This window comes from Oryctolagus cuniculus, chromosome 3 (assembly GCF_051225735.1).
Source record: "Oryctolagus cuniculus isolate XC-2025 breed Fujian yellow rabbit chromosome 3, ASM5122573v1, whole genome shotgun sequence".
Lineage (NCBI taxonomy): Eukaryota > Metazoa > Chordata > Mammalia > Lagomorpha > Leporidae > Oryctolagus > Oryctolagus cuniculus.
Window position 1 is genome coordinate 120351512 of NC_142869.1, and position 19639 is coordinate 120371150.

General features: G+C 51.3%; 2 protein-coding genes across 3 annotated transcripts in view; one reads left to right on the plus strand and one right to left on the minus strand.

The window, feature by feature from the left end:
* Positions 1 to 10061, plus strand: part of LOC149127482 (uncharacterized) — a 38133-nt gene extending 28072 nt beyond the window's left edge. The window contains exon 3 of the mRNA XM_089328364.1: positions 8556 to 10061. The gene's annotated coding sequence lies outside the window, so the exon portion shown is untranslated. The remainder of the gene's footprint in view (positions 1 to 8555) is intronic.
* The window catches only part of ARHGEF4 (Rho guanine nucleotide exchange factor 4), a 215650-nt gene that overhangs the window by 100933 nt on the left and 95078 nt on the right, over positions 1 to 19639 (minus strand). For both annotated transcript variants that reach the window (XM_051848762.3, XM_089328361.1), the window contains exon 2: positions 10095 to 13445. In XM_051848762.3, coding sequence (XP_051704722.3) covers positions 10095 to 13445 — 3351 coding nt within the window. The remainder of the gene's footprint in view (positions 1 to 10094; positions 13446 to 19639) is intronic.

Here is a 19639-nt window from a genome sequence, read left to right on the forward strand (position 1 = left end):
AAGCCTCAACAACGAAAACCAGTCAGTCTAGTTAAGAAAAGGGTTGGGGTCAGTGTTGTGGAATAATTGGTTAAGCTGCCACTTGCAACACCAGCATCCAATATAGGCACCTGTTCAAGCCCTGGCTGCTCCACTTCTGATCCAGCTCCCTGCTAATGTGCCTGGGAAAGCAGCAGAGGATGGCCCAAATCTTTGGGCCTCTGCATCCACATGGGAGACCTGGGTGAAGATCCTGGCTTTGGCCTGACCCAGCACTGGCTGTTGTGTCCATTTGGGGAGTGAACCAGTGGATGGAAGATCTCTCTCTCTCTCTCTCTCTCCCCCCTACTCCCCCTTTCTAATAAATAAACTAAATCTTAAGAGAAATGAGTAAAGGATCTGAACATACATTTCTCAAAAGAAGAAATAAAAATGGCCAACAAGCCAACAGATACATGAAGAAATACTCAGTATTACTGTACACCAGGGAACTCTCACCCCAGTTAGAATGGCTATCATAAAAAAAGACAAAAACAACAAATGCAGGTAAAGATGAGCTGAAAGGGAAACTTGAACACATTGTTGGCAGGAATGTAAATCAGTACAGACAATACGGAACAGAGTATGAAGATTCCTTACAAAATTATAATGGAGCTATCCTATGATCTAGCAATCCCACTGCGGGTATATATCCAGAAGATATGAAATCATTGCATCAAGAAGATCCGCGCACTTCCATGCTGCAGCATTCTTCACAATAGCCAAGACATCCAGGCCGGCGCCGCGGCTCACTAGGCTAATCCTCCGCCTAGCGGCGCCGGCACACCGGGTTCTAGTCCCGGTCGGGGCGCCGGATTCTGTCCCGGTTGCCCCTCTTCCAGGCCAGCTCTCTGCTGTGGCCAGGGAGTGCAGTGGAGGATGGCCCAGGTGCTTGGGCCCTGCACCCCATGGGAGACCAGGAAAAGCACCTGGCTCCTGGCTCCTGCCATCGGATCAGCGCGGTGCGCCGGCCGCAGCGCGCTGGCCGCGGCGGCCATTGGAGGGTGAACCAACAGCAAAGGAAGACCTTTCTCTCTGTCTCTCTCTCTCACTGTCCACTCTGCCTGTCAAAAAATAAAAAAAAAAAGAAAGAAAAATAGCCAAGACATCCATCATCAGATGAATGGATAAAAGGAAATGTGGTATATACACCATGGAGTATCATTCAGCTATAAAAAGGAATCGAATCCTGTCATTTGAAAAAAAAAAAATGGATGGAAGTGGGTGTTAAGTGAAATAAGCCAGACACAGAAAGACAGATACTCATATGTGGGAAACAAAAACTCAATCTGAATGTAGAATAGTGATTATGAGAGGCTGGAAGGGGTGAGGGGAAGGGAGGGAGATTGTGCAACAGGGTTAGATAGTAGGGGTAAGTTCCTGTTGTTAGGCAGCCACAGTGAGGTGACTGTGGTTCTTAGTACCCCCCTCCTTTTTTTAAAGATTTATTTGAAAGAGTTATGTAGAGAGAGGAGAGGCAGAGAGAGAGAGAGAGAGAGAGGTCTTCCATCCAATGGTTCACACCAAGTTGGCCACAACGGCCAGAGCTGTGCCGATCCAGAGCCAGGGGCCTCTTTCAGGTCTCCCATGCGGGTGCAGGAGCCCAAGGACTTGGGCCATCTTCTACTGCTTTCCCAGGCCGTAGCAGAGAGAGAGATCGAAAGTGGAGCAGCCAAGTCTTGAATCGGTGCCCATATGCGATGCCGGCGCTTTAGGCCAGGGCGTTAACCTGCTGTACCACAGCGCCGGCCCCCACAGTACCCTTTTTTATATTTTATGAGCAAACAGAAGAGTCTCCAGTCTCATAAATCTGATCATTACACGTTGTATACCTGTATTGAAATATCACACTGTACCCCATAAATATGTACAATTACTGTTACTAGAAAAATATTTAAAGGTCATGGACAATGGGTTATCATGAAAAAAAGTATGCATGGACTTCAAAAATTTTTGCACCAAAAATATATTTTAATTACACTTTCCATGAACCTTTTCATGTACCTTTGTAAATCCACCTACTTATAGATGTCAGGTTTTCAACAAAGGCAGCTAGGTCACGCATTAGAAAATGGAAAGTCTCCTCAGTAAGTGATGCTGAGAACTCTGGATATGTTTATGCAGAAGGAAGAAACTAGGTCCCTGTTTCTCACCACATACAAACCTCAACTCAGACTGGATAAAGACTTAGGTGTAAGAACAGAAACTCTGAAACTACTTGGAAAAGAGTTGAGTAAATGCTTCAGGACAAAAGTCTGGGTGAAGGTTTTTGATTTTTTTTTTAAACAATCCCAAAGCACAGTCAGTAAAAGCAAAATTTGGCAAAATGATTACAATGAATTTAAGTGCTTGTGTACAGCCAAGAAAACAGCCAGCAGAGTAACCACTCTCTACGGAATGGCAGCAAATATTTGCAAATTATTTACCTGGCAAGAGATTGATTTTCATAATATACAAGGAAGTCAAACAGCTCAACAGGAAAATAACAACTAATTTGATGAAAAATGACCTGAATAGACATTTTTTTCAAAAAGGATATATCAGTGGCCAAAAAGTGTATGAAAAAAGTGTTAAGCCTCAGTAATAATCAAAGAAATATGAATTAAAACCGTAATGAGATATTGTCTCACCCTGGTTTGAATGGGCATTATCAAAAAGAGAACAGGTGCAGTGAGAATGCAGAGAAAGGGGATCGCTCCTGCAATGTTGGTGGGAATGTAAATTACAGCAGCTGTGATGGAAATCAGCAAGGAAGGGCCTTGAAGACCCAGAGACAGAACTGCCTTATGATGCAGCCATCCCACAACTGGGTATATATGCAAAGGACTTGAAATCTGCGTGCTGTGGAGATGTCTGCCCTAGCATGTTTATTGCAGCACCACTCATAATAGCCAAGATACAGAATCACAAGGATGCCCGTTGACAGCTGCAAGGATAAAAAGGATAAACCTCTCTCTCTCTCTCTCTCTCTCTCTCTCTCTCTCTCTCTCTCACACACACACACACACACACACACACACACACACTGGAATATTCAGCCATGAAAGAATGAAATTCTGTCATTTGTAGCAACATGGATGAGTTTTTCTTGCATGGAAAGACAAATAATGCATGTTCTCATTACACGTGGAAGCTGAGAAGGTGCTCTCTCAGGCACAGGGAATAGAAGAGTGGCTGGCAGAGCCTGTTAAGGGTGGGGCAGGGATGGATGGAGAGAGGATGGTTGATGGGTCCTGGGTGGTGCTGACTTGGAGGAGTAACTTCTGGTGTTCTATGAGCCAGTAGGGTAATACGTTTGGGAACAATTAATTCAATATTCAAAATAGCTACTGGGGAGGAGTTTGTTGTGTTCCCCACATGAAGAAATAATTGTCAGAAGTGACACATAATGCCAGTTCACTTATCTGATCACGTTACATACATGGACTGAAATGTCACACTGTAACCCATAAATATGTGCATTCACTATGTGTGAATTAAAATTAAATATTTGAACAGAAAAGAGTGGGTTTACAGTGTGAGACCTCCATGGGGATGGCTGTGCTGAGGAAGTCCTCCTACTTACTGCACTGCTGGGCTGGGTCTTAGCACATTTTTCACTTTACAGGAATATCATCACTCCAGACTTAGCCCTGATGTCAGACCCCAAATCCATGCCCAGGGAGCCCCCACTCAGGCCCTTTAACTGTATCTTATGTTTTGATTTTAAAGGTCTGTGTTCAGGTTTTCACAGTTGTCAGTGTCTGAGATGATCTCATTTATTTTGCTCACCTTAGCCCTACCCCCCCCCCTTTTTTTGAAGATTTATTTATTTATTTGAGACATAGAGTTACAGAGAGAGGGAAAGACGGAGAGAAAAGTCTTCCACCTGCTGGTTCACTCCCCACATGGCCGCAACAGCCAGAGCTGGGCCAATCCAAAGCCAGGAGCCAGGAGCTTTCTCCAGTTCTCCCACATGGATGCAGAGGCCCAAGCTTTTGGGCCATCCTCCACTGCTTACCTAGGCCATAGCAGAGAGCTGGATCAGAAGAGGAGCAGCCAGGACATGAACCAGTGCCTGAATGGGATGCCGGCACCACAGGTGGAGGCTTAGCCCACTAAGCCACAGTGCCAGTCCTCCCTACCCCTGTCTTGAGAACGGCTGTCTTTCTGTGTCACTCAATATTGTATCCATGGCACCTAGAATATTGCCCGGCCCCTAGCTGGCGTTCAGTAAACATTTGTGACCTGGAAGAAAAGCGAGGTGAGAATGTGAGCAATGAGACAGCCACATGCCTGTGCAGCCCAGTGAATTCTGACCGTGTGTTGGCATAAGGATGAATACACACGGGGCTGGCGCAGGGGCACAGTGGGTTAACACCCTGGCCTACAGTGCCGGCATCCCATATGGGCGCCGGTTCAAGACCTGGCTGCTCCACTTCCAATCCAGCTCTCTACTATGGCCTGGGAAAGCAGTAGAAGATGGCTCAAGTCCTTGGGCCCCTGCACCCGTGTGGGAGATCCGGAGGAAGCTCCTGGCTCCTGGCTTCAGACCAGCGCAGCTCCGGCCATTGCAGCCAATTGAGGAGTGAACTATTAGATGGAAGACCTCTCTCTCTCTGCCTCTCCTTCTCTCTGTGTGTAACTCTGACTTTCAAGTAAGTAAATAAATCTTTAAAAAAAAAAAAAAAGGACAAAAGGACGGACACACAGCCCACGGGAATGCAGGAGCCAACTTTAGGTCCCTGCCAGACCGGGAAAGAATTTTTCAAAGGCAACTTAGGGAATTCTCTTTGTCACCCCAGGGCAGGAAAAGAGGAAAACACTTGGCAACATGAAAATTGAAGACCTCTGTTTATCAGAAAATTTAGGAATGAAGGGGGAAGGTAATGATACTTATGGCACATTTAACCAACAATGGGACTGTATCCAAAGTCAGCAAGAAAAAGATAACCCCACAGACACATGGACAAGCAGCCAGGACAGGCAGACACATCCCACGAGCTGGCACCCTCAGTGTCAGTGAGCATGTCAGGCAGTGCCCAGCCTTGGTGGACATCAGGGCGGTGCAAATGAAGACCACAGTGAAATACCTCTTCAGACCTAGCAGATGAAAGAGACAGGCTTCACCAGGTGCTAGCGAGTATGTGGGTCGAGGGAAACACCCCATAGGGGACAGTAAACTGCTTCAGGCACTGTTGAGAAATAACTTGACACCACCTAGTAGAACTGAGGCTGTGCCTCCCTCTGCGGGCATAGCAAGTCCACTCCTGGGGATGACCCCAACAGAAAGGCAGGTGCATGTGCATGAATGCGTATGCAGCGCCGTCCACAGCAGTTCCCACATCCATTGACAGCCACTGAGAAATGCAGGTGTGACAGTGATTCTGAGCAACCCCGCACGGTGGTGAAAATGAAAGGACTTCAGACACAGCACAGCATGAGTCTTACTACATAGAGCCAGGGAAGGCAGCTAGGAAAGCCAGTGACTGAGGTTTAAGGGACTGTATAAGGTTTCACTGGATGAGGCTCAAAATCAAAAAAAGGCCACCACACTTAACACTGGGGTTCTACAATGAGGTGGTAACATCACAATGAGAGGAGAGTGAGTATCATGAAATCTTACATAATGAGTACAGCCTGAGGGGAGGAAAGGCAGGAAGGGGAAGGTGGGTGGGTGGGTTTTTGTTGTACTTCTTCTTTTTAGATTTATTTAGTTTATTTGAAAGGCAGAGTTACAGAAAGAGGAAGAAACAGAGATGTAGGTCTTTTTTAAAAGATTTATTTGAAAGGCAGGTGATGGGGGAGGGAGAGACAGAGAGAGACACACAGAAATAGAGATCTTCCATCTGCTGGTTCACTCCCCAAATGGCTGGGGCTGGGGTATGCTGAAGCCAGGAGCCAGGAACTCCATCTGGGTCACCCACATGAGTGGCAGGGGCCCCAGTACTTGGGCCATCTTCTGCTTCTTATTCAGGTACAATAGCAGGGAGCTGCTTTGTAAGCAGAGCAGCTGGGACTTGAACTGGCTCTCTATATACACTTCCTGGCATCGCAAGCTGTGCCACAACACCGTCCCCTTGTATTTCTTGACCTGGTTGCAGGTTACTCTGTTTTTATAAATCTATGTATTACACTTTCATGACTTTCTCCCCCCCCCCCCCAACTTGAAGGCTTGAAATAAAGAAATGGTGGGATGTAAAATAGAACATTAAAACCTCCCTAGACGGTCTGATCACAACTGCGTTAAATAGATAAAGCTTGTTTATAGAAAGCAAAGCTGGAAGAAAATGAATGAAATGTGAAGAATGGTTTACTTGAGGTACTGGAATAAAAGAGCTGCTGCTCTTAAAAGCAAGAAATGGGAATGCTGATTGAATTCCTTGCAAAGCACCCTGAAAACCACAGCCTGCTCTCCCAGAAATGTCCACAAGGTGGAGCACTCATAACTCTAAGGGGAGTTTCATGTTCCATTAGCAGCTAGGGTTCTGGAGGGACAGCCAGCTTTTCTCTTCTCTTTCCCAGTGGTTCCTTTTCCCTGTGTATCTGGTGTTCACCTGTGTTTGGTCTGATGTGAAAACATGCTGTGCCTTCCTGCTTTCCAGTAAGATCTGAAAGGGAAATAGGACTAGGAACTAACACCAAGCACCAGCATACTGCCTTGCCTTAAGCTGGGCACTTGGCAACCACCCCTGGCACTTACTGCTTATTGGGACTCATGCAGGCTGTGCAGATACTTGCCCGAGGCCCACTGCACCTGCTCCATCCCATGCCCAGCACCCAAGTGAACATGGGGACAGCCTCTGGGAATGTTTGTTTTCCTGTTGTATAAAGCTTGTCAGTTCTTGCCAAGTCTTCATTGGCTACTTGATTTATTCATTTATTTTGAAAGAGTTACAGAGAGACAGAGATCTTCCATCTGCTTGTTCACTCCCCAGATGGCCGCAACAGCTGGGGCTGGGCCAGGCTGAAGCCAGGAGCCAGGAATTTATTCGGGTCTCCCATATGGGTGGCAAGGGGCTCAAACACTTGGGTCTAAACACTTCCACCGCTTTTCCCAGGCCATCAGCAGGGAGCTAGATCAGAAGTGGAGCAGCTGGGATATGGAACGGTGCCCATATGGGATGCTGGTATCTCAGGTGGCAGCTTTACCTGCTACCTGCAACACTGGCCTCATGAGTTGATGTTGTAATGTCTTTATTTTTGAATCGAGTGTTCAAAATTTTAAAAAGTTGATCAGCAACTAAGTTGACAAGAGTGTCAGGAAATGGACATTCGTATATGTTACTGTCAACTGCCACAGTTATTTCAGAAAGTAATCCCATATCTACCATAAATACGATACCCATTGATGGTCCAGTGCCTCTTGTGTATCTTACAGAAACAAAAGCATCAGTACCCAAAGACATGTGCTGAAGGTTGCTATTGCAGCATTATGTATAATTACTCAAACGAGAAAGTACCGTGATGTCAATCAACAGAAGAATTGTTGGAGAACTACAGTATAGTTGTGCTATGAATACTGTGCAGCTTCCAAGTAGAGAACAATAGAAGTCACTGGAAGGCTGTAGGGCAGGGGTGGGGAACGCTCAGCCCACAGGCCGTATAAGGCCAGTGAAATCACTTTGGGTCTGGCCCTGCCAAGGCTACACAGGCGGGACTCGAAATTCAGTACATCCACAGGCTCGTTTTTAAGTTGGTAATTTTGTATGGTCCATGAATATTTTTCTGAATATCCACATGGCCCTTTGCAGCAAAAGGTTCCCTACCCCAGTCGATACAGAGCAATATATGTGTGACTCCTCTGTGGAACCCACTGCTCCAGATCTCCCTCTCTAAGCCCTATTTATGAAAGGGACATTAATGAAAGAGAGTGCAAGTACATGTTACAGTACTCTGATGGATAGGAGTTTTTTAAAAGGACTTTAAAAACTGATTTCTTTATTTTGAAAGAGTTCGAGAGAAAGGGAGAGACAGAGAGGCCTTTCATCCCCTTGTTCACTTCCCAGATGGCCACAGCGGATGGCGCTGGGCCCGAAGCCAGGAGTCAGGAGCTTCTTTTAGGTCTCCCATGCGGGTGCAGGGGCCCACGCACTTGGGCCATTCTCTGCCTTCCCAGGCACATTAGCAGGGTGTTGGATCAGAAGTGGGGCAGCCGGGACTCGAACTGGTGCCCATACAGAATGCCACCATCACAGGCCGCGGTTTTACCTGCTGTGCCACAATGCCAGCCCCATAAGTAAATCTTAAAAAAAGTTATTTTTTTCCCAAAAAAACAGGGAATGCCTAGAGAACTGGTAAAGCATTGTTTTTGGAGTGTCTGATGGGGTGTTACTGTAGGAGATTAGCACATGTATTCAAGTGGATGAGATGGGAGGATCTGCCCCTAGAGCAGGCTGGGGGCCAGATGGGGCGAACACAGAAAATGGGGCTCTCTTCTCTCCCTCCCTCTTCCTCCCTTTCCCTCCCTCTCCCTCCCTCTCTCTCCCTCTCTCTCTCTCCACCCCCGCCCCATCTCTCTCGGGATACACTACTCTCCTACTATCCTTGGACATCAGAACTCCAGGCTCTATGTGGACTCCGGGACGCACACCAACACTGCCCCCTGCCTGGCTTCTCGGACCCTCAGCCTCACAGTGAGGGTCACAACATCCACTTCCCTGGTCCTGAGGCTTTGGGACTTGGACTGAGCCAAGCTGTCATCACACCAGGGTCTCCAGCTTGCAGACAGTCTGTTGTGCAACTTCATAATTGCATGAGCCAACTCCCCTAATAAATCCCCTCTCACATCCATCTGTGTATTCTGTTATTCTGTTGGGTCTGTCTCTCTGGAGAGCCCTGACATAAGCACCATCAGAATTATGTCTGCTGTAATTATTTGACTTAAAAAAAGTTTAATAACAGTAATTTAGCTGAAAAGAAAAAAAAAATAAAGCCCTAACCTCAAGAGATGAGGAAATAGGTGAAGTGAAGAAGGGGCAGCAAACTTGAGCTGGTAGTGATGGCGTTTGAAAGTCTGTTGGGGCCGGTGCTGTGGCATAGAAGGTTAATCCTCCTTCTGCAGTGCCAGCATCCCTGGGCGCCGGTTTGAGTCCTGGCTGCTCCACTTCTCACCCAGCGCCCTGCTAATGCACCTGGGAAGGCAGCAGAAGATGGCTCAAGTGTTTGGGCCCTTGCACCCATCTGGGAGAACAGGCAGAAGCTCCTGGCTCCTGGATTCAGCCGGGCCCAGTCTCAGTCACTGCGGTTATTTGGGTAGTGAACCTGTGGATGGAAGACCTCTCTCTCTCTGTCTCTCCTTCTCTGTGACTCTCTGCCTTCCAAATAAGCAAATAAAAATAATGTCGTTTACTTCCAGGGTCGTGGCATCACATCACCACCAGGAGACCCCTCCTCCTCTAGGGCCGCCTCTCCTTGCTGCCCACTGGGGCCTGCAGTTAACTCTAGGGTTCTCCTGGCTTTGCATCTGTTCTGGGACAGGAGGCCCACTGGAGCAGCACCTAGGGTCGCTGACACCAGCCAGAGGGGGACACGTAGGGATAGGGGGCAGCACCAGAGGACCCTGGCAGTGAGTGTGGCATGGCCTGCACATGGCTGCTGTGTCCTTACACCTTGCATGCCTGCGTGGTGCTGGGGGCAGGAATGCCACTTTGTCTGAAGGAGAGAAGGGAAGCTTCCTTTCACTGTCCTCAGAATACTTCTGGAATTTCTAAAAAGCTCCCTCCTTCTGAGGGCAGCGGGACTCATTCGTGCATTTCAGAATAACTGGAGATGAGTCCCAAGGGTCCCGATACATAGAAATCAGAGTATCTGGAGTCTGCAGTGCCAGCATCCAGCATCCCATATGGGTGTTGGTTCAGGTCTCCCACGTGGGTGCAGGGGCCCAAGCACTTGGGCTATCTTCTACTGCTTTCCCAAGGCGCATTAGGGAGCTTGATCAAAAGTGGAGCAGCCGGGACTTGAACCAGTGTGCATATGGGATGCCAGCATGGCAGGTAGTGCTTAAAGCGCGCTGAGTTGCAATGCCGGCCCCATTCCCTCCTCCTCATGCCTTCAGGGATGCCCAAAGGGGTTGGCATCATTCACAGTTCACTCACCTCACTTCCAGGAAGGTCCCGGAGCGAGGGCCCCACAGTCAGGCCGGGGTTACGCGGGGCTCCCCTCGCACACTCTTCGTTCTGAACGTCGTGAGTAAGCGTCTGCAGAGAAAGCAGGAGACTTGTCCGGGCCTTGGGGGACTTGAGCCTTCCAGAGTTATCCGCGGTGCTGTGCACGTCGTTGTAGCTGCCCAGAGAAACCATGGAGATGGCACTGCCCCTGCCAGTGTAGCGCAGGTCCCCTCGCTGAACGCCTGGCCGGGGGCTCCGGGGCTTGGGGCTCATGGGTCTGCAGGGCATAGCCTGGTCTTCAGAAGCTAGGCAGCAGGCAGAGCTGGAGGGAAGGCTGCGGTTGATCCCCGCTTGCTGGGCCCGAGGGGAGGCGCCAGAGGACAGGCACCTGCCACCATTGTGGGGTGCGGCACACTTGATGGCCGGCTCGCTTTTCCTCCTGAGTCCGGGAGACGAGGCCAAAGGCGCAGGGGTACGTGGGGGTGTCCAGGGGTCTTCGAACACACTACCGTCGGCGTCCTCGGCCTGCCCCGCACAGCGGCCCCCGGGCTTGGCGGTGGAGGGGCTGGGGGGCTCCTGGGGCTCTGATCCTGGAAGCAGACCTACCTCGGGGGGCCCTTTGCTTCTCAGAAACACGCGCCAGGAGCTCTGGCGCGGCCGGCGCTTGTCCTCGACCTTGAGAGGCGCTGGAGGCCGGTCCCGTGTGCGCTCCCTCTCGGAAACTCTGGACTCGAAAAAATGGGACACGGTCTTCTGAGCCAAGGCCAGCCTCGCCCTGAGCCTTTTCTCAGTGGTTCTGAGTGTCTTGGCGTGGCAGTTCTCTGAGGATGGGCTCCTGCCGCCGAGTTCCCTTGGGGTGGCTGCCTCGCCGCCTGCTGCCAACCTTGGGCCCGGCTCGAGGGACGCGCTGTCGCCCACGTGCTCCCGAGAGGCCGGATCCCAGCCAGTCCCTAAGGGACTCTCCGCGTGGAGCTCCTCGCGGGCCGACATGGCGCCTTCTGGGCTCTCAGTGGCCCCGGGCCTGCCTTTCCTAAAGGAGATCACCTTGGAAAACGCCAGGCGTTTCCCCGGTTCCTGCGCGGCCTTGCAGAGCTGGCCGGGGGCTCCCGCCGGTTGCAGCGTGTGGGCGCGGGCCTCGTGGTCCTCGTGGGTTAGGACGCCGGCGCGCTCTTCCGCGTCCACCACGTCCTGCTCAGGGCTCGGCGGCCTGGGGCCCTCGACCAGGTGTGCATCCTCAGGCCTGGGGCTCTGGCTCTCCCCAGGTAAGTTCTCTTCCGGGGCCGCCTCTGTGCCTAATGTTTCCCGCGAATCGGCTTGAGGGACCAGAGCTCCAAGCTCTGTGGCTTGGGCCACGCGCTGAAGAGCCCCATCGCCTGCCCCCAATGCGGGGGCTGCTGGCAGCTCACCCTCCGTGCTACACGTTGGTGCTGCTTTCCTGTCCCCAGGGGACCCCCAGGGGGTCGTGCCGGTCCTGCTGGGGAATGGCTCTCTTTGCTCTGTAAAGCCTCTGGACTGTGTTCCGGGCAGAGGCCCGGCTTTGCTCGTGGTGGCCTGAAGGCCTTTATGCTCCACAGCTATAATGAAGAGCGTGCACCTGCCACTGGAGGCCCCGGCTGTGAAGGGCTGGGTGCCCCCTGCAGGCTTCCGGTCACCTTCCTCATCCCCAGGGCTGCCGTCAGGGGCTCCGAGTTCAGAACGACCATGCGAGGCATTTTTTCTGCAGTGCTGGTCGAGAACCAACGCCTCTTGTGCTTCTTCGGAAGTGACTATTGCTGCTGACTTCGTGGAGTTCTCGGGAGTCTCTGAACCACCATTCACTTCCAAGCCACCCATCGGGTCTGTCTTCCAAGCGGGGGTCCCGCCACGGCTACAGTGGTGTGGGAACTTGGCACTGGTGGGGGGCAGCTTTCTTTGCTCCCTGAGAGCATACGTGGATGCGTCATCGCTGGTTTGGCTTCCTGCCTCAATAGCTCCTCCCTGAAGGTGCTTTTGTGTGTCTCTGCCATCAGCAGGGCGAGGGCCTTGGGGTTGCTCAGGTCGGCTTGCTGGGCTCTGTTCTGACCTGCACTCCAAGGGCCCGGCCACCACTCCTGGGCGGAGCTTCACCACCGGGCGCGGCCTGGAGTCCTGTCCCTGCTGGTTTACCTGCAGCACACCTGCAGAGGGCGTGTCCCGCGAGGTCCTTCTTGAGCTGAAACCGCTGTGTTTGCACTGGCTCTGTAGGTGAGGAGGCCCCCTGGGGGAAGTGGGAAGTGAGTGAGCCAGCTGGGTGGGCGCAGGGGAAAGGCCGTTGGGTGTGCTTGATTCTCTTGTCTCTGCCCTTTCCTTTGAATGAACTCCAAATGCCGCACAGTTCGGCCCCAGGGGCTCCTCAGGGGAACCTAAGGGAAACCCTGCTGTGGAATGAGCCCTGCTCAGTGTCCTCATGTGCCGGCAGCGGTGCCCTGGGACTGCCCTGCCCGCGTCACCAATGTTTTCCGGGACGCTGTGGTGCAGCTTGCTGTGCAGGAGGCAAGATGGCCACACTGGAAACTGGCAGGGGCTGTCAAAGCAAGACTGGGCCCAGGGCAAGTCTGGGACCACTGTGGTGCTGGGGACACTTCCCTTCTTTGTCCTGGCTCCCAGAGGGGCTGTGTTGTCCAGTGGACCTCTGTAAGGTGGTACTGGTGCCCTAGGCCTGCTGTGGATATGCGGCCAGCTCTGACCAAGTTCACAGCACTGGAGTAGCAAGGGCCAGACCCGTGGGATGCTGAGACAGCTCTCAGACCTGGATTTCTGCAGAGGAACAGCAGGGAGCTCCCTGGCGTCGTGAGCGGTCACCCGCTGTGCAGGCTGGGGACTGCTGCCGTCCTTGGCATTCTGCGGGCAGCACCTTGCATGTCGGAGAGCACTTGCCAGCACACACTCTCGCTCCAGGCTGGTCACGCAGTCCCAAACTTGTTCCACCTCCCCTTCTCCAGTAACTGCAGCAGAGGCTGGCAGCTCATTCTTGCGCGATTCTTCCCCTAAGCCAGGGGACAAATCTAGCTCTTCTGCATCCAACCAAGGGATACAGGTCAAGTGTGGCTCCTGAGGAGGTATCGTTGCTGGGACTGCCGAGCAGCCACCTGGAGGGAGGCAGACCTCACCTGCGAGGTCACCCAGGAGAGACTCTGCGTCAGAGGCGCTTTCAAAGAGCTCGGTCCTTGTGTCTGATCGGCTTTCACTCTGATGGGACAGTGTCTCAAAGTCGTCGTGGTCAGCATCCCGGCTCCATCTCTGCTCCTCTGGTTCTGCAGGGGCTGGGGGGAGCTCTTCAGCATCACCTTCACCAGGTGAGGGTGCACCTGGCTCTGGAGCCTGGAAGGGTAAGCAGACAGGAGTCAGAGGGGCCTCAGGGCACCTGTGTGCGTGTTCACACCACGTCTGCCTTCCTTAGAAGCAGGGAGGCTCAGAAACGTCTCATTAAGCTCCCCATGTGCCCCTAGGAAGGGAGGCGAGTATGAAGAGCCACCTTTCATTAACACAGAAAACAAGCGTGGAAGCCAACCCCAAACAGCAGGGAGAAGGTGGAGCCCATGGTTGGTTAAAGCAACCCTATTAAAAAGTCCAACTGGGACGAGTGGGCATGTACAGTTTAAGTAAGTGTAAATATGTTGGATGAGTCACAGGGAAAAGCAGATCTTTGCTAATGTTTTCAGCAAGAAAGAACAAATTCTTATATGTTTGCGTTACATTCTGTTTGTTCTTATGCAGTTGCCTGGCAGGTACTCACTCTTGGACGCAGAAGTGTTTTCTGAATCTGGTTTGCTTGGGAGGTAGGGCATAGGGAAGAAAGCCGAAAGAATGATTGAAATTGCAGATGCATTTTGGGATGTTATAAATGCCCAAGAAAGCTTTGAGAACAAGAAGAAAGGATAGAGAACTGTATTTACAGACTTTCTTCTCCTTGCTACACATTTCTCTTTGCTTCTTTTTTCAAAAGATTATTTACTTGAAAGGCAGAATTATAGAGGCAGTGGAGGGAGGAGAGAGAGACAGAGACAGAAAGAGAAGTCTTCCATCTGCTTCACTCCCCAGATGGCCACAACAGCGAGGCCTGGGCCAGGCCAAAGCCAGGAGCCAGGAGCTTCTTCCGGGTTTCCCACATGAATGCCAGGGGCCCAAGCACTTGGGTCATCTTCTGCTGCTTTCCCAGGCCATTAGCAGGAAGCTGGATCAGAAGTGGAGCAAGGCCGGCGCCACAGCTCACTAGGCTAATCCTCCGCCTTGCGGCGCCGGCACACCGGGTTCTAGTCCCAGTCAGGGCACTGGATTCTGTCCCGGTTGCCCCTCTTCCAGGCCAGCTCTCTGCTGTGGCCCGGGAGTGCAGTGGAGGATGGCCCAAGTGCTTGGGCCCTGCACCCCATGGGAGACCAGGAGAAGTACCTGGCTCCTGCCATCGGATCAGCGCGGTGCGCCGGCCGCAGCGTACTGGCAGCGGCAGCCATTGGAGGGTGAACCAACGGCAAAGGAAGACCTTTCTCTCTGTTTCTCTCTCACTGTCCACTCTGCCTGGAGCAGCCAGCACACAAACCAGCATCTATATGGGATGCTGGTGCTGCAGGTGGTGGCCTCACTTGCTGAGCCACAATGCTGGCCCCCATAGTCTTGCTTTTTAAAAAGTTGTCTTTACTTATGTACTTTATTTATTTGAAAGGCAGAGTGACAGAAAGAGAGATTTTCCATCCACTAGCTTATTTCCCAGGAACCTGTAACAACCAGGGCTGAGCCAGGCTGAAGCCAGGAGCCAGAAACTCAAGCAGGTCTCCCAGGTGGGTGGTAGGGATCCAGCTGTTTGAGCTGTCACACACAGTGTCCACGTTAGCAGGAAGCTCAGTTTGGGAGTGGAGCCAGGAATTGAACCCAGGCCCTTCAGCGTGGGATGTGGGGCATCACAGTTGGCATCTTGACCGCTGTGCTACACACCCGCTCCCGTCACACTCCAGCTTTGTCTTTCTGGAGTTCTAGATGGATAGTGTGCAGGATGTCTTGGGATCCACCTTCTATCCCTCATGCATCCTGTGTGACATGTCTCAGTGCACACCAAGTCTTGAACTTGGAGCTAGCACCGTGTACAACATTTGATTATCCGACTTCCCAAAACCCCACAGGCCAAGCAGTGGGCAAGCAGTGAGCCCCACTCCTGGCCAAGCTCCTCCACACAGAGTTGCTACAGAAGCTGTTCCCTTCAGCAGCCTCCTCAACCCGGGCTTCCCAGGACTTGTCAGAAGAGATCGCACAAAGTCCAAGGGCATTTACTCCTCCATAACGGACGAACACCAAAGTGTGCGAGGAGGCTCTTAACAAAGGGGCAAGGTGGAGAATCAGGAAGGATTTGCTGTTGTTTCAGATCTGTTGCAAAGCAGGAAGGACTTGGGGATAGGAAAAAACACATTCAAGACCCGTCTGGAAAGGAGGGGCTGTGTGCTTGCTGTGTGATGACGTTCGAGAGCAGAGAGAAGCTGGGATGCTGGATGCTACCAGGGTCCACAGCCAGACTCGCTGTGATTGCCCTGGCTGCACGGCAGAGCTGGCAGCCTGGGGTCTCGCACACCTCCCATGTCACGTGGGGACGAGCAGGATGAGGCTGTGAGCATGCCTTGACAAGACAGTGAACTGTGTAGCAAGCAAGCGCACATTGGCTTCAGCAGTGCGTGGAGAAGGCCAACCGCAGGCCCATCCCCGAGGTCCTGCTAAGCGGCTCCTGCCTGCACCGGGAGCTCCCTGGCAACCCAGTTACTTCTCCAAGAGCTGAACTGCGGGGCATCGGAGCAACCCTTTCAGTGTTGGCCAGAGTTTGACATCACTTTTCCTGACTTATCCGGCATCACGGCTCTTAGGCTGCAGGACCAGAGAATTCCCAAATGCCAAGTTCCAAATGACCAACAGCCATCAGGACACTGGTGACTAAAACGCCAGAAGGCTCGTTCTTGACTGGCGGCTGCTCAGCAACACAACCCAGGACGCCCCCCAGGGAGGAGAGGTGGCAGCCAAGGGGCTGGCCTCCTGGGCTGGCATCTTGCTGAGGGAGGATCGAGCCTTTGTTTGTCCAGGCATTTGGGCAAGAGGACTGGCTCAGGCTCAAAGAAAATAAAAGCCTTTGGGGAAACAGAATCTGAGATAACTCTTCCAGTTTGCAAAACTATTGTGGTCTGTGCAAGAGCACTGGAATAGCAGGTTTAATGTTTGTTGAGGTGTGCAAATACCAAAATATGAAGAGAACTTGAAAAAATCATTTTATTTATTGGAGAGAGAGAGAGAGAGAGAGAGAGAGAGATCCCCCATTCATGAGTTCATTCCCTGGATGCCAGCAGTGGATGGCCAGGCTGAAGCCAGGAGTGGGATCCCTGGGTGACAGAAACCCAGTTATTTGAGCCGTCAGCATCCAGAGGTCTGCATTAGTGGGAAGCTTCAGTCATGAGCCAGAGCTGAGCATTTTTTAAAAAAAGATTTATTTACTATTTGAAGGTAGAACAATAGAGAGAGGGAGAGACAGAGACAGGGAAAGGTTTCCATTTGCTGGTTCACTTGCCAAATGGCTGCAATGGCCGGCTCTGGGTTAGGCTGAAGCCTGGAGGCAGGAACTCCATCCTGGTCTCCTACATGGGTGGTAGGTGCCTAGCTACTTGGGCCATGTTCTGCTGCCTTCCCAGGTGATTCAGCAAGGAACTGGATTGGAAGTGGAGCAGCTGGGACTCGAACCAGTACTCCCATATGGGATGCAGATGTTGCAAGTGGAGACTTAATCCACTGTGCTACCACGCCAATCCTCAGAACCGGATGTTGAACACAGGTGCTTTGCTATGGCATGCAGGCATCTCAACTGGCATCTTCTAGGATAAATGCCCACCCCTGAGAAGCATTTGATTGAGATGAATATTAGATTTTAGTCTTATGAAGAAAGAATACACGTGGCCCTCTGCATCCATGTGTTCTGGAACTGAGAATTCAACCAACTGTAGATCAAAAACATTCACAAAAAATAGATGCATCTGGGACCGGCCTTGTGATACAGCAAAAAAGCCTCTGCCTGCAATGCCAGCAAACCATGTGGGCTCCAGTCTGTGCCCTGGCTGCTTCATTTCTGATCCAGCAACCTGCTAATGGCCTAGGAAAAGCAGCAGAGGATGGGCCAAGTGCTTGGGTGCCTGCCACCCACTTGGGAGACCCAGATGAGGCTCCTGGCTCCTGGATTTGGCCTGGCCCAGCACTGGCTGTTGTGACCATCTGGGGAGTAAACTAGTGGATGGAAGATCTCTCTCTCGCTCGCTCGCTGTCTCTCTTTCTCGATCTCCCCTGACCCCCTCCTCTGTAACTTTGACTTTCTAAATAAATAAATCTTTAAAAAAAAAAGGCCTCCTGGCCGGCACCGTGGCTCACTAGGCTAATCCTCCGCCTTGTGGTGCCAGCACACCGGGTTCTAGTCCCGGTCGGGGCGCCGGATTCTGTCCCGGTTGCTCCTTTTCCAGGTCAGCCCTTTGCTATGGTCCGGGAGTGCAGTGGAGGATGGCCCAAATGCTTGGGCCCTGCACCTGCATGGGAGACCAGGAGAAGCACCTGGCTCCTGGCTTCGGATCAGTGCAATGCTCTGGCCGCAGCACGCCGGCCGCGGTAGCCATTGGAGGGTGAACCAACAGCAAAGGAAGACCTTTCTCTCTGTCTCTCTCTCTCACTGTCCACTCTGCCTGTCAAAAAATAAAAATAAAAATAAAAATAAAAAAAGGCATCTATACTGAACACGTACAGGTATTTTTTTCATTATTACCTAAATAGTGTAGTATAACATCTATACACATAGCATTTACATTGAATTAGATATTATAAATAATCTAAGATGATTTAGAGTATTCAGAAGAATGTATGTAGGGTCTGTGCAAAAACGAGGCCATTTTGTATAAGACTTGAGCATCTGTGGACTTTGGTTCCTGGGGCCAGAGGGAGGGATCCTCGAACCAGTCCGGTGTGGATGCTGAAGGATAGCTACACTTTCTCCTTGAATGTGGAGGCAAAAATGTTCTTTCTGTTAAGGCTCAGAGGTGGGGTGTGGCTCAAATTTGAATGTTTTTAAGCAAGCAAATTCTTTCCATTTTTTTGCAGGCCTGACACTTGCTAGTGCTCTTATTTCTATAAGTGTATCAGTTGCCAGGCCTCAAACACAAGGGCAAGAGGTTTGGCCTTTTCTCCTGTAAGAAAGGGAGCCCAAGTGAATTTTCTCAGTGTGTGGCGGAGTGATGATAAGTAAGTGTGTCCAGGAGCCTGCAGCATCCCACTCCCTCCCTCCCTGGCTGTGGCTGGGAACTCATCTCCCTCCCACAGGGCCCTAACCTCCCCACCACCTCCACCCCACCCTATCTCTCCTCTCCCCTTCTCAAATTGTCAGCAGCACAGTTTACATTCAATCTCCACTTCACTCTTTAAAAACTGGCATAGCGGGTTAACGCCCTGGCCTGAAGTGCCGGCATTCCACATGGGCTCTGGTTTGAGACCCAGCAGCTCCATTTCCAATCCAGCTCTCTGCTATGGCCTGGAAAAGCAGTGGAAGATGGCCCAAGTCCTTGGGCCCCTGCACCTGCATGGGAGACCCGGAAGAAGCTCCTGGCTCCTGGCTTCGGAATGGCACAGTTCCGGCTGTTGCGGCCATCTGGGGAGTGAACCAGCGGATGGAAGACCCCTCTCTCTCTCTGCCTCTCCTCTTGCTGTATAACTCTGACTTTCAAATAAAATAAATAAATCTTTTAAAAAAATAAAACAAAAAGTGAGTTTTGGAGGATATAATGTCCCTTTAAACTTAACTCCTGTTCCACGCTGCATGTTTTAATATGCAGTCTTTTCATTATCTCAGCAAGTCTAATTTTTAAAAATTCTCAGTATGATTTTTTTTGACCCATGCTGTTTTTGTTTGTTTGTTTGTTTTTTGACAGGCAGAGTAGACAGTGAGAGAGAGAGACAGAGAGAAAGGTCTTCCTTTTCCGTTGGTTCACCCCTCAGTGGCTGCTGCGGTCGGCGCACTGCGCTGATCCAAAGCCAGGAGCCAGGTGCTTCCCCTGGACTCCCATGTGGGTGAGGGGCCCAAAGACTTGGGCCATCCTCCACTGCCTTCCCAGGCCACAGCAGAGAGCTAGACTGGAAGAGGAGCAACCGGGACAGAATCCGGCACCCCAACCGGGACTAGAACCCGGTGTGCCGGCGCTGCAAGGTGGAGGATTAGCCTAGTGAGCCGCAGCGCCGGCCTGACCCATGGTTTATTAAGAGTACGTTTTAGTTTTCTGCTTGTTTCTGATTTCTCTTTAATCACACTGTAGTCAGTATGTATGATACTGATGTTCTGAAATTCACTGGAACTGGCTTTATGGGGCTTACTACAGGGTCCCAGCTCAAAAGTGCCCCACAAGTGTTTGAAAAGAATCTGAAATCTTAAGACGCCAGTGCAGTGGTTGACGGGTGGTCAGTGGATCAAGCTTGTTGACTGTATTGAAGCCCTCAGTAATCTCACTCATTTTTTCTGCTGTTGG